The sequence below is a fragment of the Ambystoma mexicanum genome, chromosome 11, assembly GCF_040938575.1.
Source record: "Ambystoma mexicanum isolate Mex_15411 chromosome 11, UKY_AmexF1_1, whole genome shotgun sequence".
NCBI lineage: Eukaryota > Metazoa > Chordata > Amphibia > Caudata > Ambystomatidae > Ambystoma > Ambystoma mexicanum.
The window spans coordinates 918275777-918303651 of NC_090934.1; the positions used below are offsets into that span (position 1 = coordinate 918275777).

Here is a 27875-nt window from a genome sequence, read left to right on the forward strand (position 1 = left end):
TGTGAGCTCCCAACCTCTTCAGGGAGGCATTGGTGGTCACTGCAACTTAACTTGATGTGCCAGAAGGGGAAAGCGGGCTCCCCGATTGAGACGACGCCGCCACCACCACCACCACAGGAGGCCGGTTCAAAAGGAGGGCATGAGGTCAAGCTTGTCCTCCGAGGGCGCTGATATTTGTGGTCAACAGGATCCAGGAACTTCTGAAGTGGTCTTATTTGGAGACTGCAGTGCGGGATCAATGGAATGAATGAAGATAGAATTTCCAGGAGGGATTTGAGAGAGCAGACTGAAGCAATCTGTAGGCGTGACAAAAGCTGGACTCTGTTCAGGATAGTATTCATCCTCTCCTGTTAAAGCTTGGAAACACACGAGAGCGTTGAGCTTGGGCCCATGAACAGCGAGTTCTGACCAGGATTTAAGCAGGGCCAAGAACCCCAGTGATGTTAGACAGGATTGTATCCTTGGTGTGTTGCATCACTAATGGAAGCGATGGGGCGCAAACCAACCAGTAAAGATGTGTAAACGTGAATACCTGAATGCAGAAGGTGGGCCGCTACTAGAGCTAGGCATTTGGAGAACACCCATTCTGCTAATTTTAGCCCAAAGGGCAGTGCCTTTATTTGGTAGTGTTTTCCTGTGACCTTGAATCTGAGGAAAAGCCCGTGCCACTGATGAATGAAGATAAGGAAGCACTCACCCTCTAGGTCTAGAGAGGAGAGGAAATCCCCTTACCCTCAGCTCCAGAATGTGTTGCAGAGTTACCATGTGAAACATCTGAGACTTGAGGCATTTGTTGAGTCTTCTGAGGTCTATTATGGGTCTCCAACCTCTGGAGTATACTCCTGTGCCCAGCTGGTGTGCCGGTACAACCTCGATTGTCCCTTTTTGTAGGCGGGGCCGTACCACTTGTAGCAGCAGGGATAGGTGGTTTTCCACCTTTGGAATGGGAGCAATGGAGGGGAATGGCTATCTCCCTGTTAAACGATAGATGGCAACCATTCACCGAGAGTGATGGATTTCCACTGTGTGACAAAATTGCATGCCACCTCCCCCCACTACCCTCTAACAGGGTGTTGAAGAGGGACGGGTTGGATATCGACAACCTTCGACTGGACTTCCGGACGAAATTGGTGGCTTTGAGCCAACCTTGACGGCATAACACTGCACTGCTACCCATCTGGCGGAATCCCATGTCCGCGATGTCCACAGCAATAGATATGGCATGATCTGACAAAAATAAAGAGAATTAAGTCATCTCTTAAAAAAGATTGCCAAGCCGCATCCCCAACCCCCTACTGGGGTGTAGGGGGAGAATTGCTTCGAGAAGGTGACTTCATTCTCTTCAGAAAACATGTTGCTATAAAAAATTCTATATATCGTCGTGAAGATCCACCAGAGGGTAGTGAAACACGTGTGTAGAGGTGACCAGATAAATCAAGAGGAAAATATTTAAGCACAAATGTACATGTGGTGACCATAAGAGTCAAGAGAAGAATATATAATTCAAGAATAAATATACGCATTATTGGATTTTGAAGAGTGTAACAACGCAAGTAATTATGACACATAATCCATCTTGGTTTATGAAGAAACAAAATTACAAATTATTGAGAAATAATAAATACATCTTTCTTTAATTTAAACGGACTTAAGGCACTTGTTTCTTTTTTCTACTTTCTCTATTGGAAGTCGACAAGTTACCCTGAAACAACTGTCTATCAGCTGCTTTGCCACAGTATAACTATACCCCTTCTTTTGAATGATCCTTTTCACTTTTGGGCAGACACAAGTTTTAGTTATAGGCAAGCGACAAGACAACTAAAAAAAAGATAATGGGCTTCATTATGATACTGGCGGTAGCCGTGCTGGTGAAACCGGCACGGCTGCCGCCGGTATCCTTTTTTTTCCGGTGCCCGCGAATGCTCAATTACCTGGTCATTATGGCCTTGCTGGACCCGGTAGTTGCCCATTTGCTGACGCCGGAAAATATTCTTCTCCATTCCCATTTGAGCCCCAGAGTGCTGGACCCCAGATGCAAGGAAAGTCTGAAGTGGTATCCGAGAACCGCAGTGGTGCTATTTGCTGTCAGATTTGAGGAGCTGAAACCGTGAAGTGCCGCTGAATTGAAGTTTGTCCATTGCTCCCTACGACCTTCCCACTGTGTTGCAGGAGTCCCCCCAGAAGGCCTCCGCTCTTGTCCCCATGACTGAGGCACAGGAACAACAGGATCTGCAGAGCCACACAGGAACAGAAGCCAGCTGGAACCATTTCTTCTAACCCTGGGTACTGTGAGCTTACTTGCTCTCAGTTGAGACTTGTCTTGGTTGCCATTGCAGAGTTGCCACAGAGCTTTGCCCCTCACAGGCCTCACAGCTTGTGGCCCTGCAAGTGAATCTTATTTCTACAAACTTTTCTAAAAACATTGTATAAGACTTTTACTTACCTACAAAGAAGATCTTCAGCTCCCCTAGACTTTGCTCAACTAACATGGACTGTCCTGGCTCCCTGAGAGACACTTCTAACTCTGACTTTGTGCTTTTGCCTTTCCACCAGGAAAGGGTTAATTTACTTTGCATTGGAGGGTTTTAAAAGTACTTACCAGTTTATGAATGCTTTGTTAACCTTTGCTTTATTCCCCTATCTAACCCTTTAAACCCAAACTCAGTTGTGCTCTAAATGTACCAGTGATGAATCAATGTCCTCAGTGTCCTAGCTATTTAAGCCACCTGAGGGTGTAGGGAGTGTCTGTGTGCCATACCCAATGGGTATCATCTGATTTAATGAAACTAAAGTGCATTTTGAAGTGTATTATAAGTGTTGCATATTGTTAGGGAGAATTCTCAGAAATGGGCCAATTCCCGCCACCTTAGAGACCCCCAGCAACTTTGCTGGATTTTGAGGACTTGATTTTTTTAACCTGGAGAGAGTGAGACCCTTTATTCCCACTCTATCATGCATTTTAATGTGCATTTTACCTGTTTTGGTTGTGGAGTCGGACAAACTCCATAGACATCATCTTTTACATTGTGTCACAGAGCACCTTCAGTGCGGTGACACTGGGAAGTCTGCAGATTTCCTAAAGGTTTAAATACCTTCTCTGGGAGAAACTACTGTTTCACAGAGCAGTAAAGTGAAATTGACTTTACTTAACATTATAACTTTCTAGACCCAGCACACACTATCTCTATCTTACTATTGTATTGTTTATTTATTTATATGTAGAGCGCACCGGGCAGTCAGGCATCTGGGCACTTACAAAGGCTTAGTTAGTTCCAAGTACATAGTATTTGATTACATGTACAAAAGGAACAGAAATACAGTAATACAAGATATATACAGAGAGCAAATTACAGGCATAATTAACTGCAGGAGGCGTACAAAGGTGAACGTATATACATATATACATATAAATCAGGGTGATAGCATCAATGGTCGTTGGCATGCAGCCATTGTTTGACCTTAGTCTTGAAGGCAGGGAGGGATGGTAATGCTCTTAGGGAATCCGGTATGGAGTTCCCTAGAGGAGCGGCCATGACTGGGAAACTGGATCCACCTGTATTTTTTAGTTTAAAGTTGTGTATTCTAACGCTATTAGAGTATGCTTTACTAATAGGACATTCTGATGTATGTTTGGTGAATCTCTCAGTCAGATATATAGGTGCCTTGTTGTTAAGGCAGTTATGGAGTACTGAGTAATAAAGTGCTGGAGGGGTTACCTAATATCCCCTTTGTTGAGCTTCTCATGTAAAAATGTTTGTTACCCTTTTCTCATTAAATGGCTGGTGGCAGTGGTTTTGTTTGAACTACCATGGTGTGCATTTACCGCGGGCTGTGTTCACAGCTTCTGTAAAGCAACCACGGGCGCCATCTTTGTCAAAATGGCTCCCGGTCGTCTTTTTTTCACCATTTCTTTGTGGAAAGGTCCTTCTTGAGATTTACTCTGCGCACCAAACCAGGTTTGGTCTCTGTTCATTTTGTCTTTGGCATGATTCACGAGTGAAACCCACTTATGGCTCCAGAGTGTCTGGGGTATGCAGGAAGTGAGGGAGGTTCCCGAAACTCCCTGTGCTTAGTCTCTTAGGAGACCCAAATGCACACTGTGCTGATTGGCCAGCTGACTGTCCGGCAAGGACAGAAACTCTGCTGGGTGATTGACAGCTAGGCTGGAATTAATGTGAGAGAACTGAATAAAAGGCAAGACTTTTGGCTTGAAAGGCAGAGTCGACCGAAGGAACCGAAGAAGAACTTGGAAGAGACGCCTGCTGCAACTCCTGGACCATTGGTTTGCCCGGTGAAGCTCTGCTGCAGTGCTGAAACGCCAAGTGCGCATCGACAGAGAACCCCCTGGACGGACGGCTTTTCCCCTTAAGTTGGTGGGATCAATTAACTCCAAAGTAAGCCACCTGGACATCCATCTCGGAGCTAGTTTAAATTCCATAGAATTGCTCCTGGAAACCGTATAGCCAGGGAGAGGAACACCAGATTGTGTGTGTTGCTTTTAAGCTGGCCTAGAGCTTTTGGAAGATCCTCCGGACTCCCAAGAAGCAGGACTGACCAAGCCTGAGCCCCTCAACAGAGTGCAGGAGCCCAGAAGCAAGGAAAGCCCATCTCGACTCCCAGGAACCGCTGTGTTGCTATTTGCGGTAACGTGAGGAGCTGAAACACTGCATACCCACTGAAAGTGAAGTTTGCCGGTTGCGGGATTTGACCGTCCCAGTGCATTGCAGAAGTCCCCCTGCGTCCACCCTCTTGTCCCCACGACTGAGGCCCAGGAACAGTGAGACCTGCAGGGCTGCACAGGAACAGAAGTCATCTGCTGCATCTTTTCTTCATCTTTAAAGGTACTGTAAAAAGTCTGAGGAACTTACTGTAGAGTGCTTGCCACTTCTGCAACTCACAAGTTTAATCAGCTCTTGGCACTACATTTGATTCTTCTTTGCATCAAAGACTCCTAAGAACTTGTGCAAAGACTTTTCCATTTAAGTGCTTCATCATATACAAGACTTTTGCCCATTGACTTTGGCTAGGCTATTGAACTGAAGGACTCTTCCAGGAAAATCTAAAAGTATTTGCCTGCTTAAGAATATATGTGGTCTCTTGTTCTAAATAACCTTTGCCTTTTACCAAATTTTAAGAGTATTCTAAATGCCAACAGTAAGATATTAACGTCCCCATCACCCTAGTTACTGAAGTCACCTGTGGGTATAAGTTGTGTCTGTGGGCCATCCCAAAAGGGTCTTTACTGATTTAAGAAGTATATTTGTGTGCTACTATTCTATTGCTCCCTTCTGAAGAAGGCTTTATAACTGACTGATAAATTAATTAATAACTGTTTATGAAAGAAACCTTGAGTGTAAGAGTTTATTTGAATACCTGTAACTGTGAATCTTTGTGTAACTCCACTACAGCTCACATTTACCCCTCTTGAGATAAGCATGGCTGCTCAACACGCTACCAAAACTGTGTAATACAAGCTTATACCAAAGGCTGGGTTGCCTATACCTGTAGTCAGAGTTGTGTGTAGTGGTCCCAGAGGGTACTGCATACAAACTTTGCCTAACACATATCTTGCTCCCTTCTGAAGAAGGTTTAAATAGCTGACTTAAATAAATTAATAATTGCTTAATCAAGAAACCTTGAGTGTGTTTATTTGAGTAACTGTCACTGTGAAACTCTGTGTTACAACCCTACTGCTCACATTGACCCCTCTTGCGATAAACCCGGCTGCTCAGCCAAACTACCAACCTGTGTAGTAAAGACTTATACCAAAGGTTGGGCTCCTATTGCCGGGAGGTCAATGTTGCTGTAGTCTTCCAAATGATACTGTACACACTCTTGCCTAACAGCTTCAAAGCGTATGTGGTGTTTCCACAGAGTACTGCTAAGACCATGTCTGAAGACATCAAATTACATATGAAGATTTGAAGAAAGGTATATAGTTCTGCAATACAGTGGTTTTTTCCATTGATTTAAGATTGAGATTTTCATCAATGAATCAAGGTGTTAGTTTACAGATTGTAGTTCAAAATCTTGCTGGATAGGAAATCTAGAACTGCGTTCATGCTCTTGATTTAACCTTGTGTGTTTACTTGAAGTTTGGGGTCTTCAGGAGGTATTCCAAGGGCAAAAATCTATGTAAGAAAATAGCAGTACAGGAAACTATTAAAAATCGAATAATGGACTGTGTAAGAACAGACAAGCTTATTAAGGACATTTGTTTGTGATGTGCAGGATGTGAATTCAAATAGACTATAGTGTTGTAGTCTTAATGGTAATCAGAGCTATGATAATTAGATTTATACATATGTATGTGTTTTTGGGTGAAAATAAATGCTTACTTTAACTAGGATGAATTGATTATAACTATACAAGTATTTAAATATTAGAATAAGGAATTAAATATTGTGTATTGTATTTTGTGATGGTTCTATTTTAACGTGTATGGAATATAAAGGCTAGTTTGTAAACCATATATATTAATTTAAACAAAAATTGTAGTTTCAAACAAGAATAGTGCTGCAATCGGTCAATTGCTCAAAAGCTATAACTGATGTTGGATTGCGGTTATCAAATGACTTCGTAATTATACTGCTATAGGTCGGGTTTTATGTTCTCCACTGAATGCTTATGCCATAACAAAGTTGTAAGACACCATTTGCAAGTGTTTCTAGACGAGTGTGGCTCTCTCTCAGTGAAGCAGCAGCAAATAAAAGAAAATGTATAACCCTTTAAGAGATCTTGCATACAGGCATCCATAAAAACAAACTAAACGCAGCCTCAAATACAAAGTTGCATACATTTAAAAACACGTTTACATGGATTTGAATATTTGTTTTGTACAATAGCTGGCAAGTTTGAGTAGATGCACTCAGGATCGCAACTTCCGTTATTGCCCAAGGATCACAAACATATGAAAATGGAAAATAGCTACTCCCCCTTCCAAGATTTGTGATCCTTAAAAGTGGCACATGTCCCCCAACACAGCCCCTTGGGGGCACAACTCTGCATGGCTCCAAGATTGCTTACTTGTAGATCAATTCATCAGCATCATGCACAGTAGCAGCAGGTTCCTCAGAGGGCACCTCGGGGGCAGCTGGGTCACGGCTGAGACAAGCAGCAGAAAGAAAGAAGACAGGAAAAGCAGCAATAGAGAGGGCAACAGTCAGCGTTAGTACAGAAAAAGAGAAGCAGTGGTGTTGCTCCAATTGCCCTTCCCACCCCACAAGAGGCAGAAATGTCCTAGCAATGTGTTAGCAAAGTAACATTTCGCACAGGCAGAAAACTATACATGGCACCACAAGCAAGTAACAAACGTCATGCTGAAATAAGCAAAGAAGTCTAAATCAAGAGCGTACTTAAAGACAGCAAAGGTGGCACAACAGGATTGCACAAACAAGCTGTTTCTACTAGGCAGACTAATTACCCTCCGGTACTGCAACTAATGAGGTTCCTCCAAAAACAAGGTGCATCTACCAGTACAAGCTACCATTGCAAGCAACCTGCACACGCCTCTACTGCTGCACCTATAGCTTTCTCTTAAAAAAAAAAAACACACCTTTAACAAGCTGGCAGGTTTAATACTAGCCAGTAGTGCTTGAGACCAAGTATTATTGCCATAATTATACCTCCAAATACCAAGGAGCATACACAGTATGGCATGTTGACCACTGTTCCTATATACTAAGGTGACACACAATCTCAAAATATCCATCAAACGGACAGTTGCAGCTTCACTGTGCCAACTGACCAAATTGTACCCAGCGAACTGGAAAATCTAACAGAATGGGTAACCATAACACATAGTCACTCAGGATCTGTCCTGTGTGTTGGGGCAGAGGACGGAAGAGGCAGTCTATAAATATGAGCATCACTTTGCATATGGGGAAAACTGTTTAAATATAGTTGTTTGCAAACCGTTAATCACCACCATGGAAAATGTGTGGTCCAAAGGATGCCACAATTGCGCAGCATCAATGAAATAATCAGATATCGTATCCTTCTACTGGGAACTGTATGACTTTATTCTGTTCAACTTGGAACTTTTCTAATTTTGGAAACTAAAAGGGGAACACTAAGTCTGGATAGAATTCCAGTGACTAAATAGCACAAAGTCCAGGTAGCATCTGAACGAGGTAAGCATTTGCCCTTGATACAGGACCCGGTTGTAATTCACAAAATTGAATCCTGCCAGGGCAGACTTGGCCCTTTAACCGACTGAGGTTGATAAATTGAGTAAACATGAATTTGGAAATCACAGCTATTAATAGAGCACTTAGAAGCAGGCACAATCCAGCATAGAGTGCTATACATACATCTGATATTTATTATACATTGAGGTAATATGACTGGTCTGGTTATCATTAGAGGTGTTATCCTTAATGTCAGAAGGGTATTTAGAACCACTATTGCCATATGGTTCTGAGAGACTAACCTCAGTGGATCTGAAGGGCATCCACCAATAGTTAGACAAAACGTCTTGCTGGCAAGGTTAAGCAAGCAGTAAGGCTTACACGAAGAAGGTGAAGGGACTGGTATAAGGTACAGATGGCCTACACAATGGTTCCTATGCAATACATTGTCCACACAGATATGTACTAACAATATCTTTATTAATTATTAGAAACATAGGTGTATTAAGTTCAGCAAACTATAAGGCAGATGAAAAAGATAAATTACACGCACACATAATCCAACATTGTGTGCAAATGGGACTCAAGCTACACTTTACATTTCAAACAGATTAAACAGAATATACTGAAACAAAGGCTAAAGTGGGGGGAAAAGAGGTTTGATTACATCACAAGCCTCATATTCATACACCAAAACACTATAAAACCTTTGGTCCAACCATGTCCTAGAGACACCTGTCCATTAATGGCATCAGACCAGTAATCAGTTTTGGATGATTGTAGGGAGTTTCACCGAGGTTCTTAGGGTTTACGGGCTCAATACTATAGTACAGTGTGATTATAGTGACAGAACTTGGAAGATGGTAGTTACATATTTTTCTTGAAGGAAGAAGGTAGTCACCTATCCTTGGTGCCTTGGGAAAACCACACGAGAGTCCTTGCCCAGGTTCCACCACCAAAAGTAAGGCAAGGGTGGCTGCAAGGGAGGACTTTGCGTCCTATTATGTGTAACTGGACTTAATGGGAAATGAAAGAAGTATGCAAACAAGCTCCTCGAACTCTAACCAGATAGTTAATGACTCCGGTTAAGGGCGCCTTTGGTTGCTGTGATAGGGTTCGAGGGGATACAGGTGCAGAGGTAAGTTTCAGTTTTAGAAGGGAAACTCGTCCCAGTACTCACAATGGGTTACTTACCTGTGTAATTGGAACTGTGTAAAGCTGATGAGGAGATTGAATAACGCTGTGTGGGAAGTCTATGAAGACTCTGAACAAATACCTGATAAAGGAGGGAAATTACTATATGAGCATCAAAATGAAAAGGGGAGAAACTGTGGCATTAAATATTGTAATAAAAAAGGACAGACAAGACTGTTAAGTAAACAGTATAGTTACAAAGAGAGAACCCAGGAGAGGGAAAATACCAAGTGGGAAGAAACCACATCCAAGGTGGGAAAGCCTAGATCAATAGATGAGGTCTAAAACCTCCACCAAGAAGGTGAGAAAGTATCAAGAGGAATGTTGTCACATACGCATCACTAAAGAGATTACAAAAACAAAAACTATGGTAGAAGAGATACAAGAGTTAATCCAAGAGATAACGAGAGACTAATAAAGAAGATCGTGCTAGAAAAGCAGCCAAATTAAGAGAGACATTGGCCATAATTCCAGGTACGGCAGTCGAGAAATAAGGGTGCTGGTAGCAAAGTACAGACACCTTTTCTGGAACGCCATAGCACGAGAATGCCGGTAGGCGCAAGGATCACCCGGCAGACCTGACCTGCCGGGAAATCAGGCCCCCACCAGCATTTTTTTCACTGAAGCAACGGTGCCGGTGCTTCAGTGACTCCATTCCCATGGAGTCCTATAAGACTATAGGACTCCATGGAAATGGGGATTTACCATTTCCGGTGACACCGGGATATCAGATGGCAGAATCAGTGTTACGGGGGCCCATTGATACAAAGAGGCTGTCAGAAGATATGGCGGATCATGCCAATCTCCTGGACTTGTTTAAGTTAGTTATATTAGTGGTAGGGTCAGGGAGAATTCCATTCGGACTGAGGTATTTTCCTTCTTTGGGACTTCCTGACGACTGACACGCACCTTTAGTTCCTTTAGACAGGTAGGGAACTTCCTCTAGAAATAAGGAAAGATAGGCCTTTTTCTCATAATTTGAATAAAAATGAATTAGAATGTCCTTAAAAAGTCGGACTCCTCCTTTCGACCCACCATAAAGGACATGCAATTTGGAGAGGTGCAGCCTAGAATCTCGGGCAAATGCCTTTGTGCGACTGAACTGGCACAGAGTGGGCTTCGGACGGTCTGTCCCCAATAATTATACTTCCCAGGAAATCTCTCTTGCAGGACAGATGTGGAGTATGTTGCTGTCCCTGAATGGACAGCCCTTAACTGTTTGACTAGTGTACATTAGTTCTAATGGTGGGCTGGGTTAACATCCAGCCTGGATTTTCGACAGGAGAAGCCCTGCGGACACAATGGAGGTGGCACACTGAAATCAAGACTCCAAAGATAAGAAGCTTGCTGAAGAAATTCGGAGGGATGTCGCAGAAGCAAAGCTCCATTGCCTGAGCCATCCACTGGTGCATGCTGCTGACTCTCCTGCGACCAGCGAAGACCCTCAACAGGGTCTTCCTCACTTGGACTGGTGGGAACAACTGGTCATGTGTCCTGCATCAGTGCCCTGCTGTTGGTGGACTTCAAAATTTACTTTGGACCATCCTAGTGGCTTACTATGTACCAGCTAGGTCTCTGCTCTGGTTCTCTCCAGGCTAGACTACTGCAACAGCCTCTTCCTTAATCTACCTTCCTCTTCTCTCTGCCCTCTCCAACTAATCCGGAATAGGGCTGCAAGACTTATCCTTGGCCTCAAGCCCAGGGACCGTATCTCTCCCTCCAGCCTAAACCCTCTCCACATGCTCCCGGTTGCTGCAAGGATCACAGTTAAATCCCTCTCCATCATCCATAAGGCTGGCTGGGGCCAGGGACCACGCTATCTGCAACTCGCTCTCACTAAATAGTCTCCTTCCAGATCTCTCCAATCCTCCGGCTCCAACTCTCTGCTGGTCAAACGCTTCTCCAAGCAGAGAGCTGGTGGTCATTCCCCTGGCTGGCTGTCTTTTTTTTTTTTTTTCTTCTCTCCCTCTCTCTCCCTCTCTCTCTCTCTCTCTCTCTCTCTCTCTCTCTCTCTCTCTCTCTCTCTCTCTCTCTCTCCCTCTCTCCCCTCAAGCTCTGCAAACATCTCAAGACTTCCCTTTTATCTTCTCCCTTCCTTCCCTTTCTCCCTCCCATGCTAATCCTCCCCCCGCCCCCCACTCACAAAGATTGGCGGCCTAGGCCCTTAAGATTCCAATTGGGTCCTGCCCTTCTGCCCAATCAGCTTCAGCATCCACCCCCCCCTGCACTTGCCTTCAGGCCCTTAATGGCCTGTGGTGTTCCTTAGGTCTGCACTTATTGGATTGGCGGCTGACCTCCCTCTTGCCAGGTGGTCACTGCCTCGCACTTACCTGTTGCTACTGTAATGGGCACATTGGCACTTACGCCCTCCCCCTTTGCACTTGCACACAGTGAATGTCACAAGGACTAGTAGGACTGCTGTTGTCTGTTTTTTCATTTTCATCCATTGTCATGTTTTTCTCCCTTGTTCCTTTTGCCTTAAGGCGCTTTGAAACACTATTCTAGCTGTATAAGCGCCCTATACAAGCCCAATACAATTAAGTAAATAAATGGTTGCCATCTTGAGATGAAGTTTGGGACTCTGCAAATCTTCGACTTGTGGCCCATGATCATTGCTGCTGCTCTCAACTGTGAAGAGGGATCTCATAAGAACTTGTTTTTTGCCTCTGCAATGAGTCTTGACTGCCGACACCTAACCAGGGTTTCTTTACGGCATGCTTTGTCTGCTGGGTCCTGGTGGTCCACTTTCTTTGTTTCTGGGAGGAGTCGTTTTCCTGAACTGTCTGGCTTGTCCAGCTGCAAGTTCGTCAGAGCCGTCCCAGAACCAGAGATCAGAAAAGCTGTATAGCTAGACTGGTCCACCCCACTGGCTGAACCAATGACTGAAATAGGTGTCCCTGGCAATTCTGCATGCCGTGGTCACTAAGAAAATCAGAGTACTGGGTGCGATTGTACCTACCAGTATTCATGCTGCACTCGCCCCACAGGCCTTGCATAGGTGTAAAGACAACTCCCTAGCACTCCCACTGTCTGACTGTGATTGACTGAGTTCTAGTGGAGGGTCCTCCTCCGACTCAAATACCCCAAGGTAATCCCTGGTGTGGTGTTATTGGGAGAGCAAGATTAATTTTGTTTGCTTACAAGATTTCTTAAAGAAGTGCTTTTAAAAGATTGTTACTTACCTGGTGGCTTTGGCAACACTTGTGCAATGTAACTGTGGCCTTCCTACCCAACCAACCAGGTACATATCTGAACATTGGCTCAGAGACATTGAATAGGTTACTTACCTGTTAGTGAAGGACTGATCAAGCGACGTTCATGCCACTTTTCAGTTAAAGTTTGTGCATTGCTTTACTAAACAGCTTTAGACAGAGTACAATATTTTGCAGTCTCCATTAAGAACTGCTAACACTGTAAATATATGTACAGGTAGGAGTGTTTTGTACTGTAGATTATACTAGGTTTTGCCTGCATGTGTGATGAAAGGCCTAATAAATGGCAACTACATTTGTATACATATATGTGCTGCTTCATTGCTTGGCTGTCTCACTGTGCTGTTAACTGTACTTGCACACCAGCCCCCTGACCACCTCAAGTTACTGCTCTACTTATGTTACATTGTGAGAGTTTGGATAGACAGAGTGTCTATAACCTTTTTCATCAACTACTTGGACTCTGAGAAACCTCCCATAGGAATGTTTCTGAAAATACAGCCTAAAGCTGCACTAATTGCAACAGTGATTTAGACACTTAGTTTGCTCAAAGCAGACAACTTCTTAGAATTTCTCTCTGTCTCTGTGTTGATGAATCTACCCATTGTTAGGCAGAATCCTGTGCAGTTCCCTTGGGGACCACTGCAAAAAGATTAAGACTACAGGAGTAAGCAGTAAACCCAATTGGTAGCAGTCCACACCACCCAGATTTACCTGGTAGCTGTGGCTGAGCAGTCAGACCTCTCTCAAGAAAAGTAGGGCAGTATATAGAGTATGCACAATAGGGCTAAAAACACAGTAGAGCAAACAAACACTGACCAGAGCTTTGTATCAAATGTATATAATTATTTATTTAAAACACACTTTAGGCAATACAATAGCATCCAAATCAAAAGCAAGTTAAAACACAGTCAGGTAAAGTATACACACCTCCCTTGATAACTATTAGACAAGTCAGAGTTAAAACACCACTATTTCTTAAAACAGATGTGAGCGCGTAACCTAGATGGCACTCCAATAGTTAAGTTAAAGGGAGAAAAAAAAGGCAGAGCATAAAAATAAAACAGTTCTCAACACTTTAAGAAGTTCAAAGCAAGGGAATACAGGCAGTATACACTGTAGAGCCAAAGTTCATAGGCCAGGCCCACTTTAAATGGAGCAAAGCGAAATGTGCCCAAGATCACACAGTTTACAATGCACTAAAAGTCTTTGCAGAATGTTCAAAAGAGGTTGGGGCGATTCAAGACGTAAAGTTAGAAGGTTTGGGGCCAACCCAGTTGGAAAGCCAAGGATTTAATTGTCACCTTTAGCAATCCGTAGAAAGGGAGGCCAGGCAGAACACAGTACCTTAAAGAGAGGAAGCTCCAGCGGTGGCAGTTGTTCCTGGCAGTGGTTGCAGTTCGTTGTTTCGACCAGGGGAAGAGAGGATCTCGTCGAGGAGGAAACTTGGAGTCGTTGCACTGCACAGGGATGAAACCAGCCACGGAGTTCGTCGGTTGAAAGGCGCATTCCTTTTATTCGTGGTCAAAGTGGTGAAGCTTGGCTATCCGGCCGCCGGGGTGCTTGGCACGGGCGATTCAACCAAGAGACATCTTTGGAAGGTGAAAGGGGCGAACTGGTTGATCCCACCAGCTCAAAGGAAGAAGACTCGTCCAGCAGAAGATCTTCTCTTGTCGTTGGTAAAGTGGTGAGTTTGTTGCAGCAGGGCTCCACCGGTGGTGTCGTCGATGCAGATGGCTCAGCTTCTTCCCTCTTAGGATTCTTAGGTCCTGTGGCGACTTCTCAAGTTCCAGTCCCAAAGGCCCTGCTTTTATGCAGAAAAACCCCCATTCAACAGCCTAGCTGTCACTCACACATGCTAAGTGGTGAGCCGGGTGGCTCACCACCGGGCCAATCAGAATAGAGTGCGACTTGGGGTGTTAAGGCAACGCAGTCCAGGGTGCCAATTCCCCTCTCCACACATCCTGTGGCACCCAGACAGAGTGGCACCATTTGGAGGGCTTCTGTGGAGAAGCCCGCCAAAAGGTGGAACAAAGGATCGACCTTGGTTGGAGTTACAGAGACAGACACAAACGCCATTTTAGAAAAGAGTTCTGGCAAAAAGACCCAACCGTTGATTTAATATTAAATAAATAAACCGGTGGTATCTTTAACATTGCACCAAAAAGTGGTGCGTTTAAAATCAATGGGAAAATCCCACAGGAAATATTCAGGTGGAATATTTTGCGTGGTAACCACTGCCACCAGCCAGAAACTCAACAAGGGGGGGCGGGACAGTGCCCCCTTGGAAACAGACCCAGGGGCAATCGAATTAACCCCTTCCAGTACTTCCACAATACGATGGTTTGTACTGGTTCTGTTCACAATTTTGGACTAGTAAAGTCAATGGTGACTTTACATGCCCTGGGAGACAGTAGTCAGTCCCAGGGTATGGAGTCTATGTTTGGGGGTCACTATGACACCCCTGTGTTACTGCGCTGAGGGTGATGTGTAACACACATGAAAAACAGATGATACCCTATGGAGTAAAAGACCCCATAGCCCATAAGCACACAAAGAGTCAGAGACATACCTCAAATCATGTCTAAGAGTGGGAGGAAAAGAGTCTCACTCTTAGCAGGAGGAAAAAACAAACCCCAAAAATCCAGCAAAGCTGCTGGGGGACTCATTAGGTTTGGGAAATTAGCCTTATAAGATAATTCTCCCTAACACCCATAGCAAGGCTACAAGGTGAGCCTCAGGTTTAGCCAACACTACAAGTGGTAAATATGGTAGTGCAGCCAAGGAAGCACCATCAATAATGAAGCAAGGTAGTTGCAGGTGCAGTAAAGACTTCAGAACATTCAACAGGAGAATCGTCACAATGCAGCACTGAAAAGATAGCTTTGCTTTTTCGTGCAGGAAAGTCATGCAAAATTACAGGCAAGTGCCATAGTAAAATGGATGAATACATTACTTACCTCTCAGCAATGTTCTGAGGGATGTTCCTCCCATGGATTAGTACAGTTCATCTTTGGATACCTTTTCTCAACCAACGGGTCCAGCGACAGCTCCGTTCGATGCCTATACGATCTGCACTCAGGATAGGACATCAGGGCTAGTATACCGTGAGAAGCCACGTCCCGTGACCTTAGTTCCACACTTTTTCCCCTAGTACGTCAATGCTGGGGGGCTGTGGAACAGATGGTGTATGGCTACCAGACAAGAGGGGTAGGTTAGGATGGCAATGAGTAATCCATAGGAGAGACATCCATCAGAAAGAACATTACTGAGATGTAAGTAATGTGTTCTTCTAATGGAGTCTTTGTTCCCATTGATTCCTAATCTATGATGGACTCTCATAGCAGTACATGGATCTGGAGGGGATGAGAGCAAGGACACCAGCTCAAACCAGGAACCTCTGGAGGACTGCGCAACCAAAACAAGTGTCCTGCTCTGACTGGGAATCTGTTATCAAATATTTCTCTTTTGGAAAATTTCCCTCCATAGTTTCTATGGACCACCAATCTGTTTGCTTTCTTTTTGAACTTGTTCTGACATAGCGTAGAAGTAAAGCCTTCAGCTTCACTTCCCCTGCCTTTTGCTCATTTGTTATGGGGAAACTGATCAGTCCTTTAGATTATCAGTACTGGGAAACTAGGTTTCCCTTTTGACTTACAAACTTTTGTAACTTTTTAACATTGCACACAAACTTAAAATGCAGTGCAATAGGGATACTTATGCATCACCTTAGCCTTTAACAGTTGGGATTTTTGGTTACTGTGCCTAAAGACAAGTTGGTGGCAGCAATTATATTTTTTAACATTTTTGTGTAATTTCTAGTGTGCACATTCGCGTTTATCGTGTATGGTTACTAATCGTGGCTAATGCCCTGAAACGGCCACGCCACAAGAATTTTGCTTGTTCCTCAACCATATTGTTGTTTGACCTTACTGCCTTGCCAGGTCAGGAGATCCCATATAAGGTCATACACTTGACCGGCAAAGCTGCAGCTTTCGTGTGCTAGTGATGCCTGTCTGTGTGGGGCCAAGGAAGTGGGTGGGTCTGCCTGGTCCCACTCCACATCTGTGGTGCCAGTGAGTCTAGGTGTGGGGCATGAGTGAAACAGATAGTTGTCCCTGACTGGGCAACTACTGGCTGGTTGAATGGTGCAAATCCTTACCATTGGTGGGCTTGGACCTGCTTTCATTTTGGTTAAGAGGAGGACGCCTGCAGCCATTTCTTCAGATCAGTGTTTGGGCCAAGCATCCCTTGTAGAAGAACAGCCGACTGAAGATCCAAAGAAGATTCCCGAGTGGCCCGGCATCCCTCCCTGCAACTGGCGTGGTGAGGCCGTTGGACTACCTGATGTGCAAAGGCATTGTGCAGTGAGTCAACCACTGGACTGCTGGGGCCAAGCAGTCTCCATGTGTTCTTGAAGAGCCAGCCGTCCCAAGCCTTCGTAAGTGTCCCTGTACCACTCGGTGGACGCTCTAGCTCCCCAGTGGGCTACCTCACAAGAAACATCACCATTCTGCTTTGCAGCCGGAACTTTGGTGGTTGCCAGCTTCTGTTATAAGTAGCCTTGCTGTTGAATGTCAGCCTCCCAGCCTCAAGGGCTCTTCTCCTAAAAGAATTTCTACAACAATGACTGGAAGGACACCTGCTGTCATCGGTATGCGGTAGCCGTAACTGGAACTCACCTTCGCCATCCTATGAAGTGTCCCGAAGAGGGCTGCATCGATGAATCTTGCATTTCTGCATCACCAAGGGTTGCACTCTGCTCCTGGACCTGACAGGAAGAATCCTTGCACCTGCAGCTCCTGGGCACCTCTCAACAGAATCAACTGAGTGAAAACCAACCTGAAGCGACTCCCAGTCAACCTATCCAGACATCTGAGGAAATCGGAGTCAGGGTGGTAAAAGCAATGGCCCCCCACCCCTCTTTCCTACATACGATAACAGAACAAATCTCTTTGTACCCGTCCATTCCATAGCTTTTTTTGTCATTGAACCAGAGTAGTATATTCTGAAAGATAAGAACACATTTTACTTACCTAGTAACTTTGTTGCATCTCTTGTATTGAACAATCACCAACACAAGTAACTTACCTGCTACAGACACATTCTGGGGAGAAACATTGTGGTTCCTGTGACCTATGAGCGTAAGGCCCCATTCTTCTCAAGGATTTGACTGCTGAAGTTGTGGAATAACACTTGTGACTTGGTTCCATCTTTACTGCATATCACTTTACTTACCTGTTAGGGAGAATTCTCATAAATGTGCCAATTCCCTTCACTTTAGAGACCCCCAGCAACTTTGCTGGATTTTGAGGACTTGATTTTTTTATCTGGAAAGAGTGTGAGCATTTTTTCCCACTCATGTATTTCATGTATTTTATGTGTGTTTTATATTTGTGTTCTTTGATTATGGAGTTTTAGATAACTCCATGGGCATCCTCTTTTCATGTGTGTTACACAGCACCCTCAGTGCAGTGACACAGGGATGTCTTTTAGACTTCCCAAAGGTTTAAATACCTTCTCTGGGATAAACTACTGTTTCCCAGAGAATGTAAAGTGAAATTGACTTTACTTGTCTTTCCAAATTCCTAGACCCAGCACACACCATCTTACAATAAAGTGCTGGAGGGGTTACATGTATCCCCTGTGACTAAATACTCATGCAGCAGTAAATGCGACCCTTTCCTATTGAAAAGGCCGGTGGCAGTGGTTTTACAACAAACTACCATGATTTTTCCCGACCGCGAACACCGGTAGCTAAAAACCAGGGGAGCCATGTTTTTCTAGATGGTGCCTTAAGCCCCTTTGTTTAAAACGGGTCCCAGGCTTCTTTTTTCGCTGTTTCTTTTTGGAAAGGTCCTTCTAGTGTTTGTCTCTGCGCGCCAAACCAGGTTTGGTCCCTTTGTTCGTATGCCTTTGGCAGGCTTCAGGACTGAAGGCCGCCTCTGGCGTCCGAGTGTCTGGGGTGGGCAGGAAGTGAGGGAGGTGACCGAAAACTCCCTGTGCCTAGACTCCTAGGAGACCCAAATGCACTCTGGCATGATTGGCTGGGTGACTGTCCGGCAAGGACAGCCACCCTGCTGGGTAAGTGACAGCTAGGCTGGAATGAAAGGGAGAGAACTGTTTGAAAGGCGAGTCTCTTGGACTGGAAAGGAGAGTCGACCACTGGAACGAAAGAACCGAAGAAGAGCTGGAAGAGGACGGCTGCTGCAACTCCTGGACCATTGGTTTGCCCGGTGAAGCCCTGCTGCAGGTCTGAATTGCCAAGTTCATCTCGACAGAGAAGCCCTTTCATGAAAGACTTCTCCCTTTGAGTTGGTGGGACCAATCGACTCGTAAGCCACCTGGATACCATTCTCAAGGCTTGTTAGGATTAACCAGGGAGAGGGACACCATCTTGTGTGCTTGAATCTACAGCTACTGGAACTGAAGTGACTCCATTTTGTTTGTGTTTTCCGACGATCCCATGCAGTGCAGGACTCCCGTGACGGTTTATAGTCATAATGTCGACAAAAAAATGTCGACAGACAAAAATGTCGAAAAAATAATGTCGAAAATAATAATGTCGACATTCTATACTTTTAATGTAAAAAGTCATAATGTCGAAAAAAAAATGTCGACATTTTTTTTTCGACAATATGACTATAAACCCTTAACACTATCAACACCTCACCCAACACCCTCCTGCAACCCCCCCACACCCCACACCACCACCCTCCCACCCCTCATATGCAACACATTCTAATTATTTATATATTTATTTATTTATTTTTTCAATAAATAAATAACCAACAAAAAGTATCATTTACTATGGGGGGGTCCCCCCCCAACCCCCCCTCACCCAACACCCCCCTGCCACCCCACCACACCCCCTAACCACCCTCTCACCCCTCATACTCAACACAATCTAATTATTTATTTATTTATTTATTTTTCCAATAAATAAATAACCAAAAAGAGTCTAATTTACTATGGGGGGGGTCCCCCCCCAACCCCCCCTCACCCAACACCCCCCTGACACCCCCCCACACCCCCCCAACCACCCTCTCACCCTCATTCCCAACACATAGTAATTATATATTTATTTATTTATTTATTTATTATTCAATAAATAAATAAACAAATAAATAAAAAGAATATCATTTACTATGGGGATGTCCCCCCCAACCCCTCTCACCCAATACCCCCTGCCACCCCCCACCCCTCATACTCAACACATACAACACAACAATAAATATATATTTATTTATTTATACAACATTTCGAAAAAATGTCGACATTAATGTAAAATGTCGACATTTTTGTATGTCGACATTATTGATTTTCGACATTAATTTGTCGACATTTTGACTGTCGACATTATTGATGTCGACATTATGACTGCACACCCCGCGACATCCTCCCTCTTGTCCCCACGACTGAGGCTCAGGAACAGTGAGCTCTGCAGGAATTGCCAGGAACCAACGACTTAAACTGCATTTGTTTCTTCATACTAAGGTACTGTGCCAACCCGACAGAGAAAGCCACTCTCGCACTGAACGTTCGTGAAACTTTCCCAACTTGCAGGCCTAATCAGCTTGTGACCCAACATATGATTCCTTTTCGCCTAAACTACTTCTGAGAACTTATGTAAAGACTTTACCGTTTGATACCAGAACTGCTCTTTCCTATCCAGAACATTAGCCCATTGACTTTGGCCTAGGCTTATTGACTTGAATTGAAGTCTTCTGGTGAACTGAAACTATTTGCACTGTCTAACAAGTATATGTGATCTATTCAACTTACCTTGTGCCTTTTTGCTCACTTCTAAGTAACTGAACTGCCATTTGGCTCCTATTTCAGGGGAGCTCAAACTGACTCAAAATCTTGTATTGAAGCGTATTGGTATATAATACTAAGTTGCCTCCTAGTGAAATGTTTTCTAACTGATTGTGTAATAAATTAATAAGTGTTTTACCAATAAACCTTGAGTATAAGTGTCTACTTGAACCACTGTGATTGAAAGTCCTCTGTGTAATGACTTGTACTGCTCACATTCACTCTTGAGATAAGCCTGGATGCTCAGCTCGCTACCAAAAACTGTGTGGTACAGACTTATACCAAAGGTTGGTTTGGCTTACACCTGTAGTCCCAATTATATGTGGTGGTCCCAGAGGGTACTGCATGCAATTCTGCCTAACATTACCCTCCTTTGTGGATTTAAGTCATTGAACGCATTTTAAGAAACTATGGTGACTGTATGACATGCATTACTTCCTGTAATAGCATTTCTGATGATTGTATCTCTACCAGCTGCCACTGAAACGAAAAATTGGTTTGTTTTCCTCAGTGGTTTCATTCTTTCCAGGTAGAACATGACTGCCCTGCGCACATCTAGTGTGTGTAGGCTTCTTTTGGCCATACTAGCGGGATTCTGGAAAAAGGTAGGTAGTTGAATCGATTAGTTTACATGGAACTTCGAGATTAATTTAGGCGCAAATCTGGGATGAGTGTGCAGAACTACTTTATCCCTGTGGACTGTAACAAAGGGGTCTAGAACAGAAAGGGCCTGTAGTTCGCTAACCCTTCAGATAGAAGTGATAGCCACTAGGAAGGCGTCTTATAAAAGTAAGGTCTTTTAGACTTGCTTTATGCATTGGCTCAATGGGAGATCCCATGAGCCTGGTTAAAACCACATTTAGATCCCCATCCAGGAGCTGGGTGAGAAATGGGAGGATAAATCCTCTTAACCCCTTCCATAAAGGCCTTAATTACCAGTATCTTCCACCACGACACCTTTTGTTGTGATATGGTGTAGGCTGAAAGAGCAGCCAGATGAACCTTTAGGGAATTGAAGACCAACCCTGTGTCCACCAAATGGGTTAGGTACAATACAATGTGTGTGGGTGAGCAATCGATGGGATTGACGCCCTTGGTATTACACCAGATGACAAAACGTTTCCATTTGCTGGCATAGCAATAACGCGTGTTAGGTTTTCTAGCTTCCCCGAGTATGTCCATGCGACCCAGGGTTGGTGGGCCCACATGGGGCCACCAGTATCATGGTAACTGGTTCCTGGTGCATCTTGTGCACTATCTTGTTGAGAAGGGGAGTCAGGGTAAAAGCGTAGACAAATTTCCCTGACCATGTTATCCAGAGACCATTCCCCTTGGAGCGGTTCTGGGGGTACCTGGAGGCATAGTCTTGGCATTGAGCGTTCCCTGAGTCGCCAACAGGTCGATCTCTGGCAAGCCCCATTCTGCGAAGACGTTGGAAATGATGTCTTTGTGCAGATGCCATTCGTATTCTATGGGCAGAGGGAAGTCTCTGCTGAGCACGTCTGCCAGAAGATTGAGTTCCCCTGGAACATGTTGGGACAACAGAAACATCTTGTGTTTGAGAGCCCACATCCAAATGTATTGGGACACCTTGGATAGCCCTGGAGAGTGAGTGCCCCCCTGTTTGTTCAGGTAATACATGGCTGTAGTGCTGTCTGTTAGAATCAGCACCGTTTGCCCTTGTAGTTGTATCTGAAAGGCCTTTAATGTCTTGAAGACCGCTAATAGCTCCAGTAAATTTATATGGTTGGACGCTACTTGTGGGGACCACACTCCATGTGCTGTCTGCTGAAGCAGGTGAGCCCCCCACCCCGTGAGAGATGTGTGTCGTGAGTGGCTTCCACTGCAGGGGTGGTGAAGGTTTTCCACCTCAAGGGGTTTTCCCTAGACCACCACTGCAGAGAGAGAGAGAACGAGGGCTGGCGAGACAACTATCAGATCTTCCCAATGTCCAAAGGCCTGACACCACTGGCTGTTGAGCAACTCTTGCATGGGATGCACGCGCAGCCGCGCGTGGGGAACCAAGTATATGCATAATGCCATCATTCCTACCAAGCGCATGGCTTTTATGCACCGTCACCTCCCGACTGGCTACATATTGAGGGATCTGAAAAAGCATGTTCTGAACCCTCTCGTTGGAGGGGAAGACGAGGCAGTCTTTTGTCCCTATTAGAGCTCTCAGAATTTTTGTTTACTTGACTGGGGACTAAACTGGATTTTTTCTCGTTGCTAGAGAAATCCAGACAGAACAGAAGGTCTACGGTCTTTTGGGTGTTAAAAAAACATGTGTCGTACGAGTACCCCGTTATGACCCAGTCGTCAAGGTAAGGGTAAACCGGGACGGATAGTCTGTGCAGGTGTGCTGCTGCTACTGCCAGGAACTTGGTAAACACCCTTGCGCCGAGGCGATGCCGAAGGGGAGCACTTTGAGTTGGTAATGCCTGTCCTCTACCCTAAGTTACTAGGGTAATCCAGACCTGGACCCCTTGCTCACTATTCTTAGAGAGGCACAGCTACACCCTACTGATGAGGTTCAACCAGACCGAAACACGTGTCTGGGGTTGCTGTGGGTACTCTTGTTCGGAGGAGAATTGCCTAGCATTTCGGTGCTGGACTGCCCCAGGGCAGGACAAAGACTGATATGTTTGGGATATTTCTTCTCTGTGAAAGATAGTGAGCTAAAGACTCTGGGTAAGGTTCTTGTAACCAGGACTTATGTCTGGCAGAGAGTCTCCCAGGACCCCCCTTGTTATTTGCATATGTCCTCTATCATCAACTGCCGAAGTAATTCTTGCGATACTGTGTTCAATAACCGCCGAATCGGAGTGAGTTAGTGGGTCCTAAGGTCTATCAGTAGATTTACCACCTACTGCGGTGTTAGAGGGCCTAGCGGTCAGTTTTTCGCCTTGTGGCCTAGTCGTAGTTTTTGGGCCTACTTGGCCTTTCCAGACCATCAGAGCGTCGAAATTCCACGCTTCGATGTGTAAACCTGATTTAGGGGTAGCACCCTTGTTTGTTTTGGAATGCCCAGTCGCAAAACGCTGCTGCGGATGCAGGGAAGGCTGTTGATCTGAACAATCAGAGGAATCCGCCGAAATTTTCGATGGCCCTGCTGGCGTTTTGACCTTTGCCGACGTACCCGTCAAAATAGGTGGGCGGGTTGTGTGTTTAGTGTAATGCAATCTTTGTGCGCCCAGTCTCCGGTGTTGTCCCTGAAGCGAGACTAGTGTCAGGCCTTGAAGGGTCGGGGATGGGCATGGCAGACCTAGAAGTGTCTGCCTCGAGGTCTATCACAACCGCAACGGATGTTTGGTCATCGGAGGTGCCCCAGTCACTTTCGGCGGGTCTGGCAGTGGGGGAAGAGGGTTCCGCCCGCGACATACCGTACGCGTCCCACCGCTTTACACAGTGCTCCTTAAGGGTCTAGGCCGAAGGAGTTTACAAGCCGTACACCAATTCTCGTCGTGATCTAAGGGGAGACAGGAGTTGCACGTCTTGTGCTCGTCCTTCCACGGGTATCTGACCCTACACTTAGGGCAGAACCTAAAAGGAGACCTTTCCATAGTGAAAGGGACAGATGACCAGACCTAGAGGGTAAAGAGGGGGAAAGAGGAAAGACATAATAAAATATGGCCACCCGACCCCATTCTCCCTACTGTGAAGGCCGGCCAGAGGGCCCGGCCACGTGGATGATTCAGCCGCCGGATCTTAGGCGCCGAAATCCACGCCGTAGACAAATCCCCTGCAGTCTTCGAAGTTGTTTCCTGCTGTCTAAGTGACTTAACGGGGAATAACCCGACAAGTCGGTTTAAGATGAGCAATGTCTTATGTAAGAGCTCCGCTATAGGGCAACCAGTTATCTGGGTGGAAAAAAATAATCTGAGGGACCTCGGCGCGTGAGGAATTTTGGGTACACTACACGTCACGATAGGGGTAGTGTTACAGACACGCCTATGCCAACTTCCCCTTTCGGTCCCCGAAAGACATGATGCAATACTCCGCGGTTACCACTGGATGTCGGACCATATGCACAGCATGTGATTCTAAGCAGATTAACAAGCATCACAAATGTGTATTATTGAGTATTGTGCAATATCACATGCTTGTTTCATTTATTAGTGTGTGTTTAGGCCTAGAACAAATCAGTGAATTTGTATACATTACTGGCTAGCTTGAATTATTGGGATCTGTACTGTGTGTACTAATTGTGCACCCATCACCCCATCCACACTCTCCGGAGAATAGCCTTGACAGCTCTCCATTGCTACTTTGATTGGGTTTTGGATAACCTCTCAAAGTTCCCCTGCTAACTATAACTAGGGTGGCCTCCTAAAATCTGTCAACTAGGCCAGATTCTAGAAATCTATCTTAACGGAGGCTAGGCAATAATGATTGGTGAAAGTATGCAGCGAGGCACACTTAGCTGCCTGGCAAATGTCCTAAACAGGCAGCTATCGCTGCAGGGCAGGTAGCAGCCAGTCCTCTGGTAGAATGAATTCCGAGACCGTCAGGCACATCCTTAGCGGCCAGATCATAGCATTCCAAAATGCAGAGAATGATCCACCTCAACAGTGTTTGTTTAGTCACAGCCCTCCCAGCATGGGTGGGTATCAGAATAACCCACAAAAAACTGGTCATCATTCCTTACGTCCCTCGTCTGAGGCAATACAGGAGAAAATAAAGGAAAGCCCATGAAAGTTCGGAATGAACTGTATGATTAGATAAAAGCAGTCACCAAAGATGATTTGAAAATATCCTTTTGAACTGTAGTTTACAAGCAGTGAACATACCAGGAGAAGGGAGTCCTTCTCCTGGCCTTCGTTATTAGGTTAGTGGTAGGGTCAGATAAGGTTAGTTTGGACAGTGGACCAATTACTTTGACTTTCACCGACGACTGACGAGCAACTTAGTTTGCTAAGTAGGGACACCACATAGCATAGAGAGAGATAGCCTTATCTTTTTCTTTAAATAAAGTATTCAGTTTAATGAATGATCAAGGTCTGCATCCTCCTTCTGACCCGCCACAGTAGCGATCCGCGATAGGCCGTTCTCCAGAGCCGAAAACCACAGTCACATTGCTTCTCTGAAAAGAGGAAAGGGGACCACACCACCTTGCTTGTTGAGGTAGTGCATGGCCACTGTGTTTTCCATAAGGGTCAGAGGGTGAGGGGGGAGGGGGGAAGACTAAGACAGCCTGACCGGTTTCAACTTCAGCAAGTTGTTAAGCTTCCAAGACTCGTACGGAGACCACAGTCCAGTCCGACAAGTGAGTGCCCCAGCCTATCAGGTACACATGGCGACTACCATCGCATGAGGGCAGGGTTTATGGAAACATGCATTTTTCAGCAGGTTTTCCCTCGTGGACCACCATGTAAGGTCTTGAGAAACTCGACCCGAGACCTGCAGAAGATGACATGCTGTCTTGAAACTGCCACCACTGGCAACTGAGCAACCACTGAATTCACCACATGAATAGCTGAGCCTCTGGAATCCCCAGAACGCGGGTGTCATGAGACCCATCAGACGCAGAAAGGCTTAGGCACGAACGTGTCCATGGGATATTGAAAGCATGTACCATCTGAGCGATGTTCACCAGTCAGTCTTCGGATGGAAAGGTTTTGACCAGGCGATTGTCCAAGACAGCCCTGATGACTAGGAGGGACTGGTGATGGTGAGGGTGACGAATCCAGGGTTTTCGTCCCTTTTTTCCAAACCCAGAGCAAACCATATTAAGACCACAAGATCTCCTGCAAATCATGTGCTATCTGCCTGTTAGGGCGAATTCTCCGAAATGTGCTAATTCCTCTCTACCTTAGAGACCCCCAGCAACTTTTCTGGATTTTGAGGACTTGAATTTTGAACCAGGAGAGAGTGAGACCCCTTTTCCCACTCTCATGTATTTTAATGTGATTTTGAACACTGTTTTTTTTGGTTGGGGAGTCTGACAAACTCCATAGGCATCATCTTTCACATTGTGTCACACAGCACTTTCAGTGCAGTGGCACAGGGAAGTCTTCCAGATTTCCCAAAGGTTTAAATACCTTCTCTCTTGGATAAACTATTTTTCCAAGAGCAGTGAAGTGAAATTAACTTTATTCACATTTGTAACTTTCTAGACCCAGCACCCACTATCTTACAATAGGGTGCTGGAGGGGTTACCTAGTATCCCCTTTGTCTAGCTTCTCATGTAACAATTTTATGTTACCCTTTCCTCGATGAATGGCTGCTAGCAGTGGTTTACGTTTTACTACTGTTGTGTGTTTATACCGCGGGCTGCGTTCACAGTCACGGTAAAAGCACCCAAGGTGCAATTTTTGTCAAAATGGCCCAGCCTTTTTTCCCAATTTCTTTGTGGAAAGGTCCTTCTTCAGATTTACTCTGCATGCCAAACCAGGTTTGGTCCCTCTGTTCATTTTTTGTCTTTGGCGGGATTCTCAAGTGAAGCCCGCCACTGGCTCCAGGGTGTCTGGTGGGGGCAGGAATCAAGGGAGGTTGCCGAAACTCCCTGTGCTTAGTCTCCTAGTTGACAGGAATGCATTCTTAGGTGATTGGCCAGCTGGCTGGGCGGCAAGGACAGCCACCCTGCTGGGTGACTAACAGCTGGGCTGGAATGAATGGGAGAAACGTGCATAAAAGGCAAGGCTTTTTGGCTTGGAAGGCAGAGTCGACCACTGGACGAAGGAATCTGAAGAAAAATCTGGAAGAAACGCCTGCTGCAACTCCTAGACCGTCGGTTTGCCCGGTGAAGCTCTGCTGCTGTGATGAAACTCTGAATTCGTATTGAAAGAAGCCCTGCAAGGACGACATCTGCCCTTGAGTTGGTGGGACCAATCAACTCCAAAGTAAGCCAACTGGACATACTCTCAAAGCAGGTTAAATTTCCACTGCAGTCGCTGCTGGAACCCAATAGCCAGGGAGAGGAACACCAGATTGTATGCGTGGCTTTTAAGCTGGCCAAGAGCTCCAGGAAGATTCTCTGGACTCCCAGGAAGCAGGACTGACCAAGCCTGAGTCACCTCAACAGAGTGCTGAACCCCAGATGCAAGGAGAGCCCATTGCGATAACCAGGAACCGCTGTGTTGCTATTTGCAGTAGACGTGACTCAGGCTGCACGGGAGGAGGAGGCAGAGCGGCCTGGAGGTGAGGAGCGCAAGGGTGCCTGCAGGACGTGAGCTCAGTGGTTCGTGTGAAGCGGCTGTGCTGCGACGCAGTTCAAGCAAGCAGTGGGGCAAGGTGGCAGGCTTGGGGTCGTCGGAAGAAGGTGAGTCGCGCTCAGAGAGCTCCGGTGGGGCACCTGAAGTACGAGAGCTCCGGTGGTACAGGTGAGGCAGCCTGGCTATGCACCCTGATTAGGCGAGTGGAGAAGCAGACTTAGTATCCCCTTTGTCTAGTTTCTCATGTAACATTTTGATGTTACCCTTTCCACGATTAATGGCTGGTGGCAGTGGTTTACTTTTTCTTACCATAGTGTGTTTCTACCGCGGGCTGCAATTGCAGCTGCATTAAAGCACCCATGGATGCC

At 45.4% G+C, this 27875-nt stretch overlaps 1 protein-coding gene across 2 annotated transcripts in view; it reads right to left on the reverse strand.

The window, feature by feature from the left end:
• AP2A2 (adaptor related protein complex 2 subunit alpha 2) overlaps window positions 1-27875 on the reverse strand; it is a 1261084-nt gene that overhangs the window by 212552 nt on the left and 1020657 nt on the right. Inside the window, exon 16 of one of the 2 annotated variants that reach the window (XM_069624008.1) lies at window positions 7027-7104. The exons of the other annotated variant lie outside the window; for it this stretch is intronic. Coding sequence (XP_069480109.1) covers window positions 7027-7104 — 78 coding nt within the window. The remainder of the gene's footprint in view (window positions 1-7026; window positions 7105-27875) is intronic. 2 annotated transcript variants of the gene reach the window in all.